The sequence below is a fragment of the Cebidichthys violaceus genome, unplaced genomic scaffold, assembly GCF_023349555.1.
Source record: "Cebidichthys violaceus isolate CVI_PGR_0920_01 unplaced genomic scaffold, fCebVio1.0.p SCAF_8, whole genome shotgun sequence".
NCBI classification, from domain to species: Eukaryota; Metazoa; Chordata; class Actinopteri; order Perciformes; family Stichaeidae; genus Cebidichthys; species Cebidichthys violaceus.
The window spans coordinates 9,197,637-9,218,696 of NW_027176964.1; the positions used below are offsets into that span (position 1 = coordinate 9,197,637).

The 21,060-nt window shown below is 45.3% G+C and overlaps 1 protein-coding gene across 2 annotated transcripts; it reads right to left on the bottom strand.

Annotated features, from left to right (window-relative positions):
* Positions 1-14: 14 nt before the first annotated feature.
* On the bottom strand, positions 15-20,829 carry nyap2b (neuronal tyrosine-phosphorylated phosphoinositide-3-kinase adaptor 2b). Of its 2 annotated transcripts, XM_068701727.1 has the most exons (7): positions 19,772-20,829; positions 17,099-17,300; positions 12,319-12,635; positions 7,242-8,315; positions 3,031-4,380; positions 2,816-2,919; positions 15-2,460 (listed from the first exon to the last, which is right to left on the bottom strand). In XM_068701727.1, the coding sequence occupies exons 2-7, from the start codon at positions 17,275-17,277 to the stop codon at positions 2,173-2,175; spliced, it is 3,312 nt and encodes a 1,103-aa protein (XP_068557828.1). In that variant the 5' UTR covers positions 17,278-17,300; positions 19,772-20,829; the 3' UTR covers positions 15-2,172. The 2 variants fall into 2 exon arrangements, with proteins under 2 accessions (XP_068557828.1, XP_068557829.1); XM_068701728.1 differs by lacking the exon at positions 19,772-20,829 and having other exon boundaries at positions 12,319-12,630; positions 17,099-17,269.
* Positions 20,830-21,060: the final 231 nt, after the last annotated feature.

The following is a 21,060-nucleotide window of genomic DNA, read 5'->3' on the forward strand; positions in this document are numbered from 1 at the left end:
GATGGGAGTGAATGAATAATTTCAACAGGATACAGTTTTCCATAGCGGGTTTCAAGTTCATATTTATTTATTTCTCTCAACAGAACCCAAGTGACAATCAGAATACAGTACTTTTTTCCTCAAACATTGTTTTTTCCTTTTCTTTTTTATTACGCAAAACAAGAGGACACTCAGTGCAATAAGACAGAGGACTCTGACGGTGCGGTGCTCTCTCTACCTTTTCACAGTGCACGTTTTATACACACAAGAAGATTGTACATCATCATTATTACATTTCCAACCTCCACCCACCAACATCATGGGTAGGGCAAAGTGAATGTCTTAAAACAATCATTTTTAAAGATTCAACTTGCATACAGTGTATCTTGGCACACAGAGACAAACACACACGCGCGCGCACACACACACACACACACACACACACACACACACACACACACACACACACAGCTCTCTCCCTCACACACACATACAGGTACAACACAGAGGGACCTCTGTAGCATTGATTCTCACCAGTGAGGGGGTACTGCACTTGCACTCTGAGGGCTAGCTCATTTTGTCAAACCCACACTATTTTGGCAATGTCGACATTGCATTTTAATGTGCTGAAGAGAACACATTTAGATGATGTAAGAAGGAGGTTGAGGTAGAGGGAGAGAGCGGGAGGAAGAGGGACATGTATGTAATCAGTCTGATTAAATGTGATGGAATATGATGGGTAGTGCAGATTCTTTCTTTTTTTCTTTTTTTTTTTACAAAGCCTCAAAGATTTGCAGGCCGTTGTGCAACCCCTGTCTGCTTGACTGGGTAGAGCTGTTGCCATGTTATAGGTCCTTAAACGTTTTGATCTCGAAAATGGTTGCCAGCCAATTGAATTGGGAATTTTGTGAGAGACAACCAATCGCGGATGACTGCATGTCGCACACAGCCAGCCTCCTGAGGCTTTACCTCCCCGCCAATAAATTAAAAACTTGCATGGCACAGCTATCTTTTTTTTTTTTAAACATTTTCAAAAATATATATATAAGCATAATCTTGAAAGTTTATTTCTTAAGCAAGTGCATATGGCTATTATAATCTGCGGTAAAATCAAGAAATGTTCTAAAAGCTCAGGTGTTGATTGTATGGGCTGGTCGTTGGCATCAAGTATTTACACTGTGTCGTGGTGCTTGCAGTGTGCCTGGCAAAGTAAGGGCACTACTACTCGCCAGCTATTGCCACCAACCCCGTTTCAAATAACCAACCATCCAAAGTGCAACCACACCCTTATCTCGCTTTAACAGGCTTTGGCTGGTTTTGGAAATTATACTGTTAATGTATGATCTAATTTACTACCTCACCCAACCCACCCTCATAGTGTCCTAGAAAACCGCGTTTCACACTTTCTTCGCAACATGCCGGCCAGCAGGTTTTCCTATAAAACGATTCGACCACTTCAAAAGGCTTCGACGTAGTGACTGCACCGCTTCTTACTGTAATATACAAACTGAAGCACACAAATGTTTCCTGTTTCTGTTCTAGGATCAACTGTTGTACATTCTAGAACATACTGTACTGGACCAGGCATGGAGGGCGCTGGGATCTAAAGCATGAAGACGTTAAACCCCTCAACTTACAATACAACAGTGAAAATGTAAAGTATATATAGACAGAATTGAATAGTCCATTCAGTTTAGTGCTTTTGCGCACAAAAAAAACAAACAGTTGGGCATAAGAAAATTATGCTACTACAGTACAAGTATTGATAGATTATGCTTTGAAATGTAAAATAACCGAAACAAAATTTAAATAAAAAACCAACATTAGATTGCATCTACATCTACTATACATCATTTAAGCTGCTTTTTAATCCCCATCTCATTTAGAAAATATCTATTCATCAAATATCTATACTACTAATTATATTACAAGAATCCAGTCACAGGAAATAGAAAAATATCAAATATCACCAGTGATGATAAGAAAACATGACAACCTGAACGAGCAGAAATATTGCTATGGTAACCACCATTGTCCTTTGACATCAGCGAATATCATCCCCCTAGTGCTCTTATTGGCTGTCCTGATGCCCTTGGTGTCGCTGGGAAGAATCAGCACAGCTCAGAGGAAAGAGGGAGTGGGTAACTGGGGGGGGGGGTTGCGTGGCAGGGAGGTGCAAGTGTGTGGTTACTCTCAGATGGCCGTGTCCCAGAATACGGTTTTCTGTGTAGGGTAAGGGGGAGGTCGAATCTTTTTGGCCCCGCTGCTTTTCCCCCAGCCCGGGAGGACAGGTGCACTTTCTTGCTTGCACTGACTCCGCTCCTGGTGCCTCTCCTCGTTCCTGTCCGGAGGAGGAGGCCTCTCCAGAGATCTCTGCAGGTGTGGATGTTGCCTGGAGCGGATCTCCTTGCAGAGGGTGCGTTTTCTCTCGATCTGGTCCAGCATGGTGGTGTCTCCACAGATCCACGGCATCTGGGGCATCTAAGGGGCAGAGTCCACGCATTAAGTGAAGCCAATACAGCTTGACTTCAAAGTTAGTTGTGCACGTTAAAGCCCCTAAAATAGGTATTTCTCTATAACATGAAATATTTATTCATGACTAAATGAGCAAATAAATCCTAATTGGTGCACACAAGGACATCACTTTTTCGTAAATCTTCCCAGCCAGTGAGAACAGCAATTACAGAAATGTCTGGTGAAATTGAGAACTGTTCGACCTTGTGGGTTTATAGGACTCCATTATTACTTGGAGTACGAAATTGACTGAGGAAATATATTTTCAGGGGCGGTAACGGGCTAAACATATAAGTGAAGAAAAACAAACAAATCTGCATACCTGACTGTGATGTGTCTCTGCTGCTTTCCTTTGTGGTGTTCCCATTGGGGAGGGGTTAGCGGGCATAGAAGGTGAGCGGCTATACTTAGGTGCTACTTTCAGATCTGCAAAGGGAGGAGAAACCACACGTCTGACACAATACTTTTTGCCCCACATACAAAGGACATATGATCAATTCTAGATTTTTCCTATGAATGTGATGTTTTAACCCTCACCATTTCCCGTTCCCGTGGTCATTGGCGGGCTACCTGATGATCTCCCGTGGTGAGTGGGCGTCGTGGTGGATGAATGCTGCCCTGACACTGTGCTGCCGTTCCTCTCTTGTGCTTTTGATTGGTCCGTGCTGTGATTTGCTCGGTTATCTCGTCTGGGCGTGCCATCTGATCTGTGTCCTCGTTCTTTACTGTCACACCTGTACTCCATCGCAGAGGGGCTCTTGGTTGTTTTGGCATCATAATGATGCTGCTCCGAGCCGTTCAGACTTCTGTCTTTGCTGTCCCGTCTCACCTCGAGTCCAGTTCTCCTAAGATCTTTACTGTCCTGTCTGGGCAGAGGAGGAGGAGGGAGATCTCCGCCGTTGTGGCAGCTCCGATCTCTCCCCTCATGCTTCGATTCAGAGCCGTGGCCAACCCTGTCCTTGCTGTTGCTGTTTCTGGATGTTTCTTGTCGGGGAAGTATCTCAGGTGGCTGGTCTATTCTACCTTCGTGTCTATGTTCCACGTCATTCCTTGCTCTCTCTTTGACATCCTGTTGGGGTAACAGATCAGGACGGTGGTCTTTGCTGTCGTGTCTAAATTCTGCTCCGGTTCTAGCTCTGTCTTTTCCCTCTGATCGGGGGAGAAGCTCAGGTGGCCTGTCTCTGCCTTCGTGCTTTGAGTCCACGCCGTTCCTGGTTCTCTCTTTGCTATCCTGTCGCGGTAGGAGCTCAGGTGGTTGATCCAGCAGTCTCTCTCTGCTTTCGTGTCGACCGTCTACACCGTTTCTTGCCCTTTCCTTGCTGTCTTGTCTTTGTAACAGCTCAGGTGGCTGATCTAGCAGCCTGTCTTTGCTGTCCAGTCTCAACAAAGGCTCCATTCCATGTCCCCCGCCTCGATCTTTGCTGTCTCTCCTTAGCATCAGATCACCATTGCTAAGCCCTCTGTCCTTGGAGTCTCTTCTTATCAATGGGATGGGCTCTACACTGCTGCAGCTCTGGTCCCTGCTATCCCTGTGAACAGGTGGCGCATCTGCACTGCTATAAGTACGGTCTTTACTGTTGCGTCTGTTTGGAAGGGGCTCTACATTGCTGCTCCGTCTTTCTTTATCTTTGTCTCTGTCTTTGTCTTTTACTCTGTCTTTGTCTCTGTCTTTGTCTTTTACTCTGTCTTTGTCTTTGTCTCTGTCTTTTACTCTGTCTTTCTCTCTGTCTTTGTCTTTGTCTCTGTCTTTGTCTTTGTCTCTCCGGTGAGAAGACTCTTTGCTATGGCGATCCTTGGAGTCTCGCTTGGAGTCCTTGCTGTGACCGTGGCTGTGGCGCTCCTTGCCCTCACGCTTGGACTCGCTGTGAGACTTGCTTTTGGACTCGGCTGTAAAAGAAAAGAAAAAAAACACTTACATGTTTGTACCATCCAAGCTTATTCTGCTGCAATTGATAATTTACTGGAATTACTCAAAATAAATTGTTTAAATGCATGTGTGAATTACATATTTTCAGGGGAAAATATGCAGAAAATGCAGTTTTTCTGTTTCAAGTTTCTGCACTACCATCATATATCCTCTAGGTGTCACTCACTACTCACTGCACTGAGGAAGCTGCAGTGAATGATGGAGTTAGATGAGTCAATATGTGGGCTGACAGGCATTAGAGTTGCAATCGTCTTGGTATATTATAATACACACTATCATTATCTATTCTACATTGTTTTTCAGTTCAATCAATTCAAATTACATTTATTTATTTATTAATTTCATTTTTTCATTGTATTTTTTTCTCACCCGCAAAATCTACAAAATAATACACAACAGTACCATAAAATAACCATGGTTACATACATGAAACATATTTTAAAACATTTACCACTACCATTGGATGTCTCTGTGTTTAATTGTTTTGCACAGACCAGATTGTTTGTTCTGACTCTTCTTTAGCATACACATATTTCAGTCTGTGTGCATTAAAATTGTTAATTTAGAGCCGTATGTGTCACCAATTCAAGCCTCAATAAAGACATTATAGATCATCACTGCACAAATAAAAACATATGTGCATGATTGATTTCCATGTGGGCTGTGCCTCTATATGGTTTCTATATGGGCTTTAACATACAGCACCATGCACAATTCTCCCTCATCATGCCCATCCCTCATGTTATGCGTGTCATACATGGCTTTTTAGTGCGTGTGTGAGAGGGAGTGTGGCGATTAACCAGTTGGGAAGTGGGTCAGACTAGCTGTTGCTGCTTCTTTTGCCTCAGTAAGGAAGAGAAAAGAAAATCAGCCTCCATTCATTGTTCTAAGTTTGTATGCTCATTACACCATGTGTGCTCGCAGCCAGTCACAGAGCAACACAAACAACCTGTCAGTCCTTTAGCCCCATGTGGTGGTTGAACACAGGTGTCGAAATTAAGAAATTAAAAATGTAAAAGACCTGCGAGCACATCCCACCCTTATATATATATATGTATATATATAAGTATATATGTATAGAAAGCATATGCAAACTGTTTACAAACCACATGGGGCTCGAGAACAAAATACTGTCAATGTGCTCATTGGTTAGACATCACTGAGACTTAAATGAGTCCATTTACAATCTAGCCATAACTTAATGTAAGACAGTAATTCGACAGATACAGTATAATCAAGACAGTGCACGGAAAGCACAGGATTAAACAACAAATGTGCACTAATTGGCACATGCACACCAACTGGAAGAAGTCAAAATAGCAAGACATCATAAATTGCCTCAGCTTCCACCATCCCCATCTGCACAGCTGCCACAGCTCCCTGATTGGCTCAATCGTGACTAGAGTATGTGCTGATTGGACAGAAAAGAGAATCTGAAATCCTCTGATCAGGTGCAGATTTGAGTTCAGAGCCATAGCTATCCCATTGCTTATTGCTCGGTTGTAGGCCGGCGTGCCCTGAGCTGTGATTGGTTGCATTACCCATGAGGAGGGAATCTGCAAATAAGAAACAGGGATTTCTCCTCCTTCCACTGTTGCTATGTTGTAGTTGCTTAGAGCGTTGAGTGAGGATGGATGTGTGGACTCTTTGTAGTTCTTTCATGATTTATGTTCAAAATACGCTTGAATGACGTCCACGGTGCTCTGTGCAATTCAGTTTTTTCGTTTTTAAAATTCTTTCACATTGTATAGCTCAGCTCTGAAGAGTTATATGTCAACTATAGGGTTAAATTACTATAAAGCGTTACATGCTTCATATAAATGTATTTGTTATCAAATATAATATATATATAAACTACATTATACTTCACTATACTTCATGCATTATGAAAACACCCTCTTGCTTATTTAGTTTTGTTTAATGCCTGCAGTCATATACCTTTTATTAATATACATTCATTTTCAAAATATTTAACATGGTTATTTTAACATAAACAGTTGCATTATGAATGAGAACGTTCATTTGTGACTGATCGTATGATAAAGTTAGCATGAGTGGGTTTCTACATATTTTTGTAAACTTTTAGCAACTTGTGCACTTATGTCACAACAAGCAAATAATGTTTGCCTTGCATTCATTTTGGCGTAGTTTTGAGTGTGGCATGGCTATCTGTATTTAAACATGTTGTTTACATATTTAAAAGTAACGCTGCCTGATGGCCTAATGCCATGAGTAGGTTTGAGGGACCTGCTGTCCGCTTTAGTCTCTAATCCCCTTAGATTAAATCATACGATCTGTATCAGACTTGGCTAGCTGGGCCTAGATTAATGGATGGCTGCACAGAGCGCCATGGACGTCATGCATGGTACAGTATAAGTGGTGCATTCTCTGCACAGCATCCTAATTTGGCAGGGTTAAACATGTGAACGCAAAACAGGGATGAATTACACTGATTAGGGAACTGAAGACTACTTATTCGTGTTCGCTCCAGAGTTTACTGCAGCCAAAGCATTTAGACACTGACACCTTCCACGCCGTCCATAAACACTCTGGGATGTTACTCCTGCTCTCCCGATTGTTATTCGGAGACTTTGGAGCTCCTCTCTAGTGTTGCTGGGGTTGTTTTCTCATCAATTCTCTTAACTAGGCCCTCTTACGAAACATACAGGCCAGGGTAAGATTCATAAAAAGAAGATGCAGTTATAAGCTGTCAACACGCTTCCAGGATCAAAGAGACATAAATAAACACGGGCACAATTGTTTGTGCCCTTTGCTTGAGCTACGTTCCAAAATGAGGAGACAAATGTGTAAAATGACTCACTCTCTCCGGGCTCTTTAGACTTCCTGCCGCTGGCATTTTTCTTCAGCATGTTCCTGCCTGTCGTGAAGAGGTTGGTGAGTTCGTCCAGCGGGCTGGTGGGTGTCCGTGAACGCCCTGTCGACACATTCTGCATGGATCCATGGAGTCGGCCCACGGCATCTTGAGGTGGCGAGCCTTTGCCGTGAGGGGTGGCGGAGGCACTCCGCGGCAGACCACCGGGGAATGGCATGGGAGCGTCGAAGGGAGGCGTACGCATGAGGCTGAGAGGGGTGAGACAGCGGCCCATGCTGACTGGCGACGGGCAAGCGGAATGGCTGCGCTGATAGGAGGATGAGGAGGAGGATTTGTAGAGGGTACAGGGCAGAGGAGGCGCAGAGGAGCGGCCGGAGACGGTGAGGGTCGGGGTGGCAGTGAGCTCCCTGCGGATGTGTGCAGAGGAAGGTGGCTCGCTGGAGGATGTTGGAGATTTGCTGTAGGACTGGTTCTCCAGCATGGGCAGTTTGGTTACGTCGAGAGGGGTGAGGGGAGACTCGTCTGAGTTCGGCGAACACTGGGCCGGCGCCGGTGGGAACACCAGCAGCGGAGGCCGATGGGTGAGTAAATTGGGGAAGGGTGCAGGAATGTCACATAGCGGAATGTTTCGTGGGGTGGAGCAGCGGCTGAGAGGTTCAGGGTCATAGGGTGCCGGGGTGGGGCACGCGGAGCGACACCCGACAGGGTCGGTGCGGTACTCCATATCGTCCAGAGCTGGGTACTTCATCTCCTCGTACACGGACTCTCCCGGCTCCTCGTCCTCACTCTTCAAGGGTTCCCGCGGGCTGACGTCGATCCCGCCCATCTCGATGTAGACAGGTTCGTCTTCACAGTCGTCCGTCGGGCTCTCGTCACTCTGCGGAGGCGAGGCATTGCGCTCGCAGGGGGAGGTGACGTGGTGGAGGGGTCTGGAGGGGCAAACCCCGCTGCCCGCGTGGCTCTTGATGTAGGACTCATCGAAGGAGACGCTCAGCTGTGTGTTGGGGTTCCTCTTAGGTTTAGGAGGCGGCACCCTCCTGCAGTCCTCACTACATCCTTGAGCTGCTAGAGGACAGAGAGAGAAGGTCAAAACACAAATCCATTGGAAAGACTCACATTCACAAGCAATACTTGACAACGAAAAGCACTGTGTGGGTGACTGTGGCTAAGTGGAGCGCAGGATCGTCTTTCAATCAGAGGATCGGTGGTTCGATCCCTGGCTCTGCTGGTCAATGAGCGAGACATTTAACCCCCAAATTCCTGTAGCTGTGCCTACAGTGTATGAATGTGATAGAATCTGATGGCAGGTGTCACTTAGCCCTTACCATCAGTGGGTGAATGATGACAAGGTCGGAAAGACTAGAGAAGTGCTCTACAAGTACAGTCCATTTACTGTATATTCATTGTTTGCTATTAATTACAATTGTGTGCCATTCTATTTCTAAGATTATTTTTGGGGCTTTTTTTGCGTTTAGTACAGAACAGCCGAAAGTAGGTGGGAGAAAGCTGCAGTAAGGCTTTAGTACATGGGGAGCCCGGTCCACCAGGTGAGCTATCGTGGCACCTTGTCATCATTCTGACTAACATTTTGTTATGGAATGAAACATGACAACACACTGTTTCCACATTACTCTTCTGTTGCTAACTTTCTACACAGCTATTGTACACGAGTGAATCCTTATCATTAACATACAGCTTGCTGCAGATTTGTGGGTTGGATGTGGGTCAATGTGTATATAGCTGAGAGCAATATCTTGAGTCAGATATGTGGGAATAGTTGAGGCATATGCACGTTTCTAGGTCACATATACGGCAGTGGAGCAGTATGCGAGCATCGTATTTGGGTCACACACACTGTGGAACTTCTCTCTGATAGTGGTGACGTAGCATTGCGGAGTGAATCTCTTTAGATGTGGTGCAGTGAGGCCGATGGTACAGTGTTCACGTCGACTTGATAGTACAGTGCGGTCCTAATGCTAGTTTACTCACAGCAGGCAGCGCGCTTTACAACTGAGTTGCTAACAGTGTATTTCTAGGTCAGACGTCGCGATGTTTGGATAGGAGCGTGACTTTCTCTGATAGGCAAGGAGAGATAAGTGTGGTTAACAGCCGGACCATGTCGGAAATCTTAAAACTGCAGATTTTACACCTTCAATAATTCATATGCCAGATGGCCCAAACACACGCACTTCCTGTAAGTGAATGACTCACCACCATCCCTACATGAACGCACGCACGCGTCGCACATGCCTACACATTCAGAGCAGGAAATTAGGACAGGCATGTACACATTTTAACACACAAACTAAAGTCAATCCTTCCAGAAAACAGGAGTCTAACTATGTAGGTGTCTGTTTTCTGTTGCATGTGAATGTATAGCTTTGCAGGACATGTTGCAGGGAATTAGATGGAGAGAAATATATAGGTAGATTAGAGTCTGTTATTTAAATTGAGAATATCACTAAAGAGAAAACAATGAAAGATGTCAAGAAAATCTAGGAGGTGAAACAAAACTTTGTAACGTATCCAGGTTGATGTTGATGATGCCAAATTAACAGGCCTTCTGGTTCCGTTGTGCCCTCATTACCATTAATACGGTGTTAATAGAAGATTTGGTTCAAACCGGATGTGTTCAATTTGACTGACATCTTCACATTCTTGTGTACTCTCTCCCTTTCTCTCTGTATGCATGTGCATCAATCGGTGTGTGCACACAGTAGTGAAGCATTGCCACTTTTGATTTACCAAATGCATTATTACACTAACAGGTTTGCACGGTGGATCTCCAGATCTGTTTCAGCACCGACGATGAATCCGTCGCTCCAAACATCTCCTACTCCCTGTCCCTTCTCCTCTCCATCTCTCTATTGCTCCCTCTTCTCCCCCTCCCCCCTGCAGCGGATGTGTTTACCCGCAAACCCCCTCCCTCTCCCTCTCCTCCTGGGGAAAAAAACGAATCTAGGTCAATCGCTCCTCCTGAATGAATTCTACTCTGACAAGCTCCTCCCCTTCCCGCTACAGCGCCAGCTACCGAGCACGCAACCCTCCCCTCGGCCAGGGACACCCCCACACTCTCACTCCGATTGGCTCCGCAGCCTCACACTTCAGCATCTCTGGAGCCCCATTGGCTCGAGCCGCTCAGCGATTGTGTGATTGGCTGGGCTGCAGGGGGTCTTGTTTCTGTGGGATGGTTGCCGTGGTGCCCAGGAAGATCTGTGTGCACATAGAGAGATCCCCACCAATCTGAGCCAGGCTGGGCGGACTCCCTAAGCATCACATTGGCAACGAAGCATCCAAAATGAAATGGAGTCAAAGGTTCCTGCAACCTCTAAATCAGAGTCACCTGCCTCCAAGACTATTATTTTATTCTAAATGTCAGTTTGATTTTGCAATGCTTGTGAGTTTTTCTCAGTGCTCAGCACATGTCCTGTCTTCAATAAAACTATTGAGCTATGTGCGTCTGCTACAGCAGTGGTTGTATCTGCGGCTCGTTGAGGGAAACATTACTTTTGCTCAATTAATTTCGGTCCTATTCATTAAAGCTTTTACACTGAGCTGATGTACTATAATTATGCCCTCTGTTTCATCCATGGCCAAACGGGCATATTGTGTTTGTTTATTTTGCTTCAGAAAACTGACTTGCTGCAGGCTGATTCTTCTGGATTTTGATCAAGGCATCTCTAAATGTTGGCCTCAGCAGTTTTAACTGGAGGGAAAATTGTTTGGCCTTTATTGGTAATAATTTGCCTTGAAGATATACATAAGTAAGTAAGTCCGTTTTAAATGAGGTCAAAAAACTGTCAAGACACTTCTGCCTTCTTTATGTGCAATGAGAACAGCTTGGACAACTGACCGTGTCACAACTTCAGCCAGGCTTTAGTTTTTCATTTGTCTGTCTCCTGTTTTGCCACACTAACTCTCATGTCATTTCAGAATCTGCCACTCCCCCCCGCTCTGCACTAATTGCTGATTTCATTTCACCTGGCCTGCCCCACCTCCATACTCACCTGCTCCTCATCAGCAATCAGCCCCTCAGTGTATATGTACCGGCCCATTTCCCTCAGTTCTCTGCCAGATTGTCTAGTGTGTTTCCCTTGCTATCCAGCAACCTGTCATTCCGATTCTGATCCTGATTATTCGTGTATTGACCTGCCTTTTTGGACTTTGGACCTTCCCTTTTGCCTGCTCCCACTGGATTTGTTTGCCACGCGGATTACTACCTGGTTTGACATCTGCTGGTTATTAAACCCGGTTTCTACACCTGAACTGTTTTCTGTGTCGTGCTATTGGGTTCTTGTCTGTCGTTTTGTGATACCTGACAGACCGTGTGACCACCACCAACTTCTTGAATGAAGTTACTAGAGCTTTGACTTAATACGCAGAACGTGTTACTACATTAATGATAATCAGGACATTCCTCTCAGAGAAGAGAAACTGACAGTATTCAAAAAGCCTGGAAAACCTAGTGAGTGAAAGACAGCAGACATATAACACCTGATGATTACATACGATGTGATTTATCTGTGGGACGAAGGCAAATATGTATATTTGTTTATCTGGCAGTAACAGGAAGTAAAAGAGCACTATGAAAAGTCCAATAAAGTTACACATTATCCATGATCTTCCAACATTTCAAATGGCATTCACAATTGCTCTAGCTTGTGTATTTAATTATTCTGGAATATGTGTAGATTGGTCCACTGTTATTCAAATACACAAAGGAAGGATTTGTTTCTTGCACAATAGGCAAACCGTGTCCAGACAAGTCAGAGTGGTGCAGCACAAATCTTGTCAGACTCTTTTAATGTAGCACATTGAACTGCAGGTTATCAATTTTTTTTTTTATTGTCGTGTAGTGCGCCACAAATGTGTTAACTTTGGTTTAACTCTATCGTACTCAAGAGCTCCTTTTTAACATCAATTTGCCACAATGGTACTCAGAGTGAAGTATGCAGTGAATAGCTAGATGTCATGTCACTGTAGGAGGAGCAGTGTTGAGGAGGGCACTGCAGAGAGCAGCTATATATAGCGCAGCAGTTTGGTGTAAAGTGCCACCACCGCTCACCGTCACATCTCTCCCCACGGCAGGTGGACGTGGGACTGTGGTCCACCGCCTCAGACGACATGCTCAGCTTGGTGGCCGGGTCCCTCCTGGGCTTGGGTGGGGGCTGCTTCCTAGAGGTCGGGCTTCCTACCTCCTCCTCTCCTCCGCCCCCACTGCTCCCACCGCCGACAGAGTGGAGGGACTGGGAGCGCACGGAGAAGCCCTGCCCACAGGCGAGGGCATGCGGGTGGGGCATGGGCATGCGTTCCTGGGGGTCCGGCATTGTAATGGAGCCCATGCGTAAGTGCTTGCCTTCGGTCGCAATGTCCTCACCTGTCCTGAAAACAGGAAGCGAGAGAGAGGGAGAGAGAGAAAAAGAGAGGGAGAGAGAGGGTAGACAGGACAGAGACAGGGTCAAGGGGACAGAAATATATTTGTAAATATGAATAATAAACACAAAAGTTGCCAACATCTACATTTTACTAAATATTAAGTTTCTGAGGCAACACTGTAGAAACATCATCCCCTGGAAGCTGTTCTTGTCAGAAGACAGCAAAAACAACACATGCCATACCCTGACACACAGACTCATCATGGCATGTCTCCATGTTGCGTGTGTATGTGCATTTCATTCTGTGCTCGTGGCTCAAACGGTGTGAGCGCTAACTTAACAACATCCGGCATGTCAGTGCAACTAAAAACAGGGTCTCTTTCAGGGCAAAGCATTGATTTGAGTTTAACCCTGGATGTGACCGACGCTGCTCACACAACAATACACCATGGAAGCCCCCCCCCCCCCCCCCCCCCCCCCCACACACACACACACACACACACCCCCACCCCCCTCGGCCAGTACACGATCAATCCCTATAAATGGATGATTGGCCCGAATGGAGCGTTAATGATGTCTGAGTGTTGTGTGGTAATGGGGAAAAGGAGGGCTGCGTGTGTGTGAGTGTGTATGAGTGTGTTTCTGTGTCTCAGAGTAAATCAGCTCAAGATCTGACTTTGTTTGTGTACAAAAGACGTGACAACTATGCTATCTATACCCACTTGATATCTGCAGCTGATGTGTTTAACTATTCTAATATCAGAGCCCCAACTGAGCTCAATGTGAATGGGATTTAAATGTTTAAACAAATGGCATGAATTTGCATGTGTGGCTTCACAAATCCCTGTCCTGTGTGAGTGTGTGCACGCACGTGGGAGTGTATGCATGTGTGTCTTTGTGACCCCCTCAGTGTGTGACTTTGCTGACTCTGACTCCCCCCCGGCCAGCTGCTGAACAGAAGGTGCTTGGTAGGGTGGGTTCATTGGTCAGGGGCTTAACTTTGCCTAGCAACAGGGTACCCATAGAAACCAGACACAAAACCAAATACCGGCGGACATAAATAATAACAAAGCAATCCTGCGCATCATGTGCACATCTTACCACATCACAATTTGTTTAAATACACAAGAGAAAGGTGGCTGCTTCAACACGTAGAGTCCCGTTTGCCAGTGTATTCATTAATATCTTAGCTTACAATAGTATATCAAACCAGATCAATATGACCATGATATGATTTAAGCAATGGGCAGCAAAAGGAATAGCAGTTTGGTGTGTTTTGGAAAAAGAAGGAGAACTGGAGTTTCAAAATCTGAGAGAAAAATCTGATCTAAACCTAAAATGAAAAATAAGCAATTGCACAGACATTCCCAATGTTTTGGTAAATTGTATGAAAAGTGCTTCAACAAATACTGGGCTATAAGATCCTTATTTAGTGCTTTATCTCTGTAATTTCTCTGAAGAAAGTGTGATGGGAAGTAATAGATATCTGGTTAAAATATTGCTACTAGCAAGCAAAAAAGCTATTACCAGGAATTGGGGAAAGGTGGCATCACTGACAAAGGCATTTATCCCACATTAAATTTGTGGGAAAAACTGACACATTTTGGGACTATGAGAAGCAGATTGGAACAAAATTGGGGACAATGGACAATATACAAGACACAATATGTAAAAAAAGACTTTGTAAATGTACTTCCTAAACAGTTTTTGTTTGTCATGTTTTGATGTTATTAATGCCATTTTTTATGTAGCAAATGTTTTTTTCCAATTAAGATCTAAGTAAAAAAAATCTTCCAGGGCATTCAGCCACAGGTGTCAACAGTCACTTCCTCTCATGTGTTTTTGGTGTGTGCATCTGCTGTGACAGCATGCATGCAGGTCCCAAATTCATGGATTGTGTGTGTTGGTAGGTGGGTGAGACTGGATTATTTATAGGATATTTGCCCAGTGATTGGCTAGAGGACAGACCACAGGTGCACTTGGACCAGTTGGAGTTGAGGTGTTGTTGGGCAGCTCTTTCTCTCTGTCTCACTGTGACACCATGCGACAGGACGAACAACGTCACAGAAACAAACAAACAATAAAGGAGATCTTGAGGGTGGAGAAAAAAATAAAAAAAGATGTCTATCTGTGAATACGCCCATGTGTGCACAAAGAGAAAGCAGTCGTTTAGAATTTGCAAGCATATGTAAATATAAGTAAATTTAGGTGTGTGGTTCGTGTCTGTGTGTGTATGTGTTCAGGAATACGCTTGCACGTTTAAGCAAATTTGTGGACGTCTGCTGATGAAATACAATAACAGAAAACCCAGAGTGAGATAGCAGCAGGCAGGAAGGCCCGCCTCACTCAAACCTAACGTGCAGATCTGATTGGCCTATGGCTGTTCCAGCTGTCACCAGGCAGAACACATCTCCTGCAACTGAGCTCACACTTAATCTCTCTCTAACAGGTTTTTTTTTTTTCTACCCCCCCCACACACACACACACACACACACTCTTAAACACATTTGCTCTAACAAGCTCTTTCACCCTCACACAATCACAGCAGCCATTTGTTCTAACCCTCTCACAAACTAATACATGATATTTTCACGTGCCCGTGCACGCACATGCACACATGAATCCTCACACACTCTCTCACTCCCAGTCAGTTACTGTAAAAATGGGTCGTCTCATTGACCTACTTATAGGCCTCATGAAAAATCCAGTTATTTTTTTAGACTGTTCCTCCAGTGACTGTGTATTAATATTTTAGCTTTTGGCAACAGCTGAGAGACAGTGGAAGCAGGACAGTAGATGCCACTTTCCTCCGATGTCTCCCTGTCCAGTTTACCAATTGCAGGCCTGCATTAGACTGCTAATGACGACGGAAGCGGACCTTTTGCTGGCAAGTGATGAAAGAAATAGATTTTGGAGTTTTACTCTAACTCAGCTTTCTATCTCATTCCTGAGGGATACTGTTGAGTTCTAACTCAGCTTTGAGTGATATACAGTACGTATACTCTACAATGCACTGTCTACGGACGGAAACTCACGGTGGCAGCAGAGAAACCGCTCTTTTTTGAATCTTGGGACCCACTGACAGAAATATGACAGGGTTCAAAGTGTTCCTGAATAAACCAGTGAAGAAGAACCACAATGCACAGCCCTCAAAACCACATCACTGCTAAAACACTTTGTACTGTGTGTGACAGTACGGAGATGATGTTTTAGAATCCATGACAACACTGGACAGCATTTCCCATAAGCCTCTCCACTGCACACTGATCATCATTAGATTCATTATTTGTTCACAAAGCGGTGAACAAAGTGTTTCTCTACTACTTCATGGGTGTTCTCTCAGATAAAATTCCTGAAAATTCTACCTGTTCATATGTCATCAGTCCTAAAATGTAATTAAAAGGGCTATTATGCCATGTTAGAGCACAAAAACAACCAGCAGATTAAGAACTCACGTTCATTGCTCTGCAAGCGAAGGTCAAATCACTGTTAACCACTGAAAAATGTATAAACAAAACAATATTTAAAAAGCATTCAACAGAGTGATTTGGGGTGTTATTTCATACTGCTCACAAGTTTTTGGAGAGGAACAAAGCAACACGGATGTCCACGTCCTTCCCACAAACACATTCCAAACCCCTTCTGCGATGTCCCGCTATCCTCCCAATGACTCTGTGACTCAGTGCTCCTTATTCTACCCCACAACACAAGCATGCCGAGTCCACATGTTAGTCACGTTGCGAGTGTGTGCCTCTTATTCGCTCAAGTTTCGGCATGCCACACACACACACACACACACACACACACACACACACACACACACACACACACACACAGTGGTGTTGCTGCACACAGCTGTAACTGCTTGCTCATCACAACATGTGAAACAGGGTGCATTGGCACATGGGACTAATTTCCTCAAACTATATAGGGTGTTACATCAACTTCTTGTCTTCTTACCACATGGTCGGAAATATGTTCTTCCTAAAACAGGATAGTTAGGTTTACTTAAATCGCAGCAGCATAACCAGATGTAATGTCACATGTCGCGTTCCCATCCTAACACACTTCTATGTCACAGCCCATCCCAGCCCTTTCCTAATTCTAAACGCTCTCCGTCTCAAAAATGGAGCAGCGACAACCTCCATCCAAGGACAAGTCTAAAAGTGAAAAATTAATTATCCTCTAAAGATCATGGGGTGCGTCAGTCCACACTGGCAACCCCCAAAATATAGCAACCTGCCATTGCCACAGGGACCCTCTGGCCACTTGTCCCAATTCCTTACAACCTCTTCCTGAAGTGAACCCAGTGACGTTCCTGCGTTCACAGAGCGGAATCCCACTGGTGAGCTGCAGCTATGTATTTTACAGGATATCTCCTAAATATCTGACGGATATCTAACACAACCTTTGTCAAGGAGTCTGATTTCTTTTTTGTGTAGCACTTTTATCAGTTTGTTTTCTTCCTACCTCCGTATGGCTTCCTCCTGTTTTCTCTTCTTGTCGTTTTTCTCCTGCAGGAATGTCCTATTTCTCTCATTCCTGGCGTGGTCCAAGTTCTGAGCTACCAGGCCGTTGTAGGCTCTCAGCCCATTCTCCTCAACATACTGGAAAAAACGGAGAGTTTCCTCTTCTTTGGAGCTCATCATTCTTCAAGTGTTTCCACAGCATTCTGATAAAGACATTCATTGAAAATGTTAGCAATAGTTGTTTGCCTTAAGTAGATATACACACGTAATACTACTTGTAATATGGACTACTAGGGCATCATACATGAGTATGGTCTGAATGTAAAAAAAAAAAGCATGCCGTTATGTCAGCAATCACTCTCTTAACCTTACTTTCTCAAAGTCAGCCTTAGTGAGAGGAAAACCGACGGAGTAGGATTGCATCAGCACTATACTAACATCACACAATTGAGTTTGTGTGATGCTGCTGTTGTTTTTAATGCCCCTGACTGTTGCCGTGGAGTTCATCGCCTATGAAAGAATCATACTCTTGCATCATGTGTCCGCAAAAGTAAAAATGTTTTCCCGAGAGGGTTTGCAACAGCTTTCTCTATTGTTTATTGTGTACATACATATATAAATACACTTTCACACACAAAAGCTCACATGCACATGTAAATATGCAAACAGTGAAATGACTCACTATCTACAGCTACTCATCACCTTCAGATCCCGTCTTGTTATTGGCCGTGGATCGGTAGCGGCTGTTCATTTTCTCAGTTGTGTTTGCACGTTTTTCTGGCTGAAATCACTGGCTTTAACCAAGTGAGCGTCTGAATGAAACTGAAAAAAGGGGCTTTCATCCTCTGCTGTTGCAGTCGTGTGCTGGGCTCAGATGTGAAAATCTAGCACTCCTGGGACCACCCGCACAGATTAAAAGAACCACTCTCACTAGACTGTGATGCATATGCGGACATCATCGTCAGTCCTATGTTTTAAGATCTAAAATTAGTCCCTGCTGCCTTTTGATTCCGTAAAAAGACTATTACTGACGGCATCATTGTCATAAGGAAGGGTGTGAATGTTTCTGTGAGAAAAAGCCTCCTCAATGAAACATCCACATTGGCGCAATCATGATCCACTCCTTCGTAAATGTGAATAATGTGTCTGCAGCCACTTAAGATCCGAACAGAGCGTGGCGCAGCCAAAACATGCATGTACATTACACATTTGCCGGAAAACCTGTGCAACTGCTTGCAACGCAGCATGTGCAGTGTGTGCAACAGTCAAATGTGAATTTGGAGAGGCCAGTGGAGCGAGGGAAGAAGACACTGCATGCTTTTATGTAGGTCAATGTTTTCCAGATCAGCCTAAGACTCATGCTTGTTTACGTGTGAGAGAAGCACTGAGTGTGAGTGTGCGTGGAGAGGGGGAGGGGGAGGGTGCTTGCGATAACTGGATATATGTTTGTGTGTAGGGAGGCAAGGGCAACGAAGGGGGGGGGGGGGGGTTGCCAGATGGAGATTGCAGGGCCAACAGAGTGACTAGCCAGACATCATCAGTTGTCCCTCTAACTTGTGTCTGTCAATGAGTCCAGCATGGCGCCTAGGTCACCGGGTTTATCTTCCACTCCCTACAGCGCATTCTCCACACTCCTTAGCATAGGTTTGTACCTCGTAGAGGGCACATAAGAGCCGGCAGAACAGATGGAATCACCATCTTGGAGCAGAGTTCAAACTAGGGCACAGTTTCCTGGTGTCGAGATTTTTTTTCTTTCTTATCTCTGATACACAGGCACAGCCGGAGATCTGAAGCTGCACAAAGGAAATAAATCTTTGGTTTCTGAAGGGAAACGAGGTGCAACCGGTTAGATGTGTTAAGGGTGCAGCAATAGGAAAGCACAGTTCAAACAGTGTTTGAGCTGAATTAAGCCTGCCCGCCTAATCCCTGTAAGCCTGCAGCAGCACTCTGCACTAGAATCAGCTTGTTTATCACACTGTTTTTACCAACCAAGCCTTTCACATTGGATTGTCCTCCAATAACTCATCGATGTAAAATGCTATTCATTCGCTAATCTCTCTGAAGCCTGTCAACTGAGCAACCCATTTTCCTCACCAAAGCTTTTTATTTTATTTCCCTCTCCATTCTCACTTTCCCTCTTGACTTTATGCACTTTTAGGCATCTCACCTCTTCTCTCTCCCTTTGCCCCCCCCCCAGCTGACATGGGCTGCAACCGCTGTAACATCGAGGAGCACTTTGCTTTAAGAGTAAATGAATGTGGCACACCGTTTCTGTTTCCAGGCAACCATGTCATAGAAGAAGGGCAGCATGGATATTCCAGAGACACAATGTCAAAAAGATTGCAAGGCCAATAGTCTGGTGACAACATGCGTGGGCGCTCGTGCACAAACACACATACACACACACACACACACACACACACACACACACACACACACACACACCTAATGCTGTACAGTGGACCAAGTAAAGGTTAAGCTGGAAACCCAGGCAGACACAAACAGGTGCAACACTTGGCATTTTGGGGCGTTTGGGAATTTTATGTGAATGTGAGTAGAGAAAGCGCCCCTTTTGCATGCAGTGATGTGTATAGCATGAGGATTTGCTGGCATACATCTTTGTGTGTTTACGGGTCGTTGTTGTGTAAAAGCAAGCGTTGCGATGTATACTCACAATGGGGCTGTGTCCCTGCTGGTTTGTGGACCAACGTGTCTTCTGTGTTCCCCTGATGAGTCCGGTGCACGGTTGTGAACTCTGACCTATGCTGGAGCACCCATGCACTATTCCACTTAAATCCACATACACTTGCATCCATTGTATGGTCCACCTGATTGACTTGCTAGAAGGAGTCACTGTGACCCGGGATAAGGCTGTGGGCTAGAGGGGAGCTGGGCCATCGGGTGCCCGGCCCAACGCTCCCTCCCCTGGGCAGAAAAGGGAGATGCGAGCCCTCCAGTCCAGATGGTGATGAACTCCTTGCCAGGTGCCAGCTTCACCGCTCCACGCATCTGCACATGCTAGAGACAGAAGGAAGACGCGGCGCAGCAACAGACCGCACCCGCAAGCATGACACAAATTCACACTAGCACTCTCGAAGCAGTGAAAACTCCTCTTGCAGCTGCAGACCAGGCGCTCACAGTCTTTCCGGTGCTTTTTTCCCCAGAATGTCTCTCCTTCTGCTTTTGATATGTCCGAACGCACAAAATGTCTTGCACAGGTGGAAGGAATCCCGCTCCACAGTGCCCTGGAGGTTGAGAGCGATGTGACACAGAGCGGTGCGCATATGGCATTCCCTGCCGGCTCCCTCTGCCCTGCTCGTCCACACAGGTCTGTACAGTCGGTCTGTGCTTAAGCAGGATGACACCGGGCTTCCCAGCTATAGATCACAACAACAAGAACACGCCCACTGCTTACTGTAGCCACCTTCTACCAGAGTGTCATCCTCTCTCCCTCTCTCTCCTTCCTTTGCCTACACTCCTATTTATCTTCCTGTGTGCCTTTTAACTCATCTTCATATGCCCGAGTTCATTTCTCCAGTTGGTCGTTTTTTTCTGCTTTTTTTGTTTTTTTTTTATCTCATGTGTCTCGCCTGCCTTCCCTTTTGCAGCTGCACTGTAACTGGAGCCTGAATGTGTTTTTCTGCTTTCAGCACCACGGAGAGCTCTCTCTCTCGCTCTCTGTCAGAGGGTGAAGGGGGGTTGAGTGGGTGGGTACACTCAGAGGGGGCCAAGTGGAGAGATGGTAGAGGTAGTAGTGGTTGAGGGGCTGAGTGGGAGGAGTCACTGGGTTGCCAGGGCGTGACCTCATTAGACACAACCTCCTCTTCCCCTGGCAACCACTGCGCTCCCCCCTCCCCGACACCCCGCTCCCCCCTCCCCTCGCTCCTACAGCTCGTAAACAAGACCACGACACAAAAAAAAACACTTGCAGCGAACACACCGTGTTGCTCTCAAGTGCATTGC

Coding starts and splice junctions, on each gene's coding strand:
- nyap2b (XM_068701727.1), bottom strand. CDS start 17,277: ATGATGAGCTCCAAAGAAGAGGAAACTCTCCGTTTTTTCCAGTATGTT. Junction 12,636..17,098: donor CAGGAGGAAGCCATACGGAG/GTAGGAAGAAAA, acceptor TCCTGTTTTCAG/GACAGGTGAGGACATTGCGA. Junction 2,920..3,030: donor GACCACGGGAACGGGAAATG/GTGAGGGTTAAA, acceptor CTCCCTTTGCAG/ATCTGAAAGTAGCACCTAAG.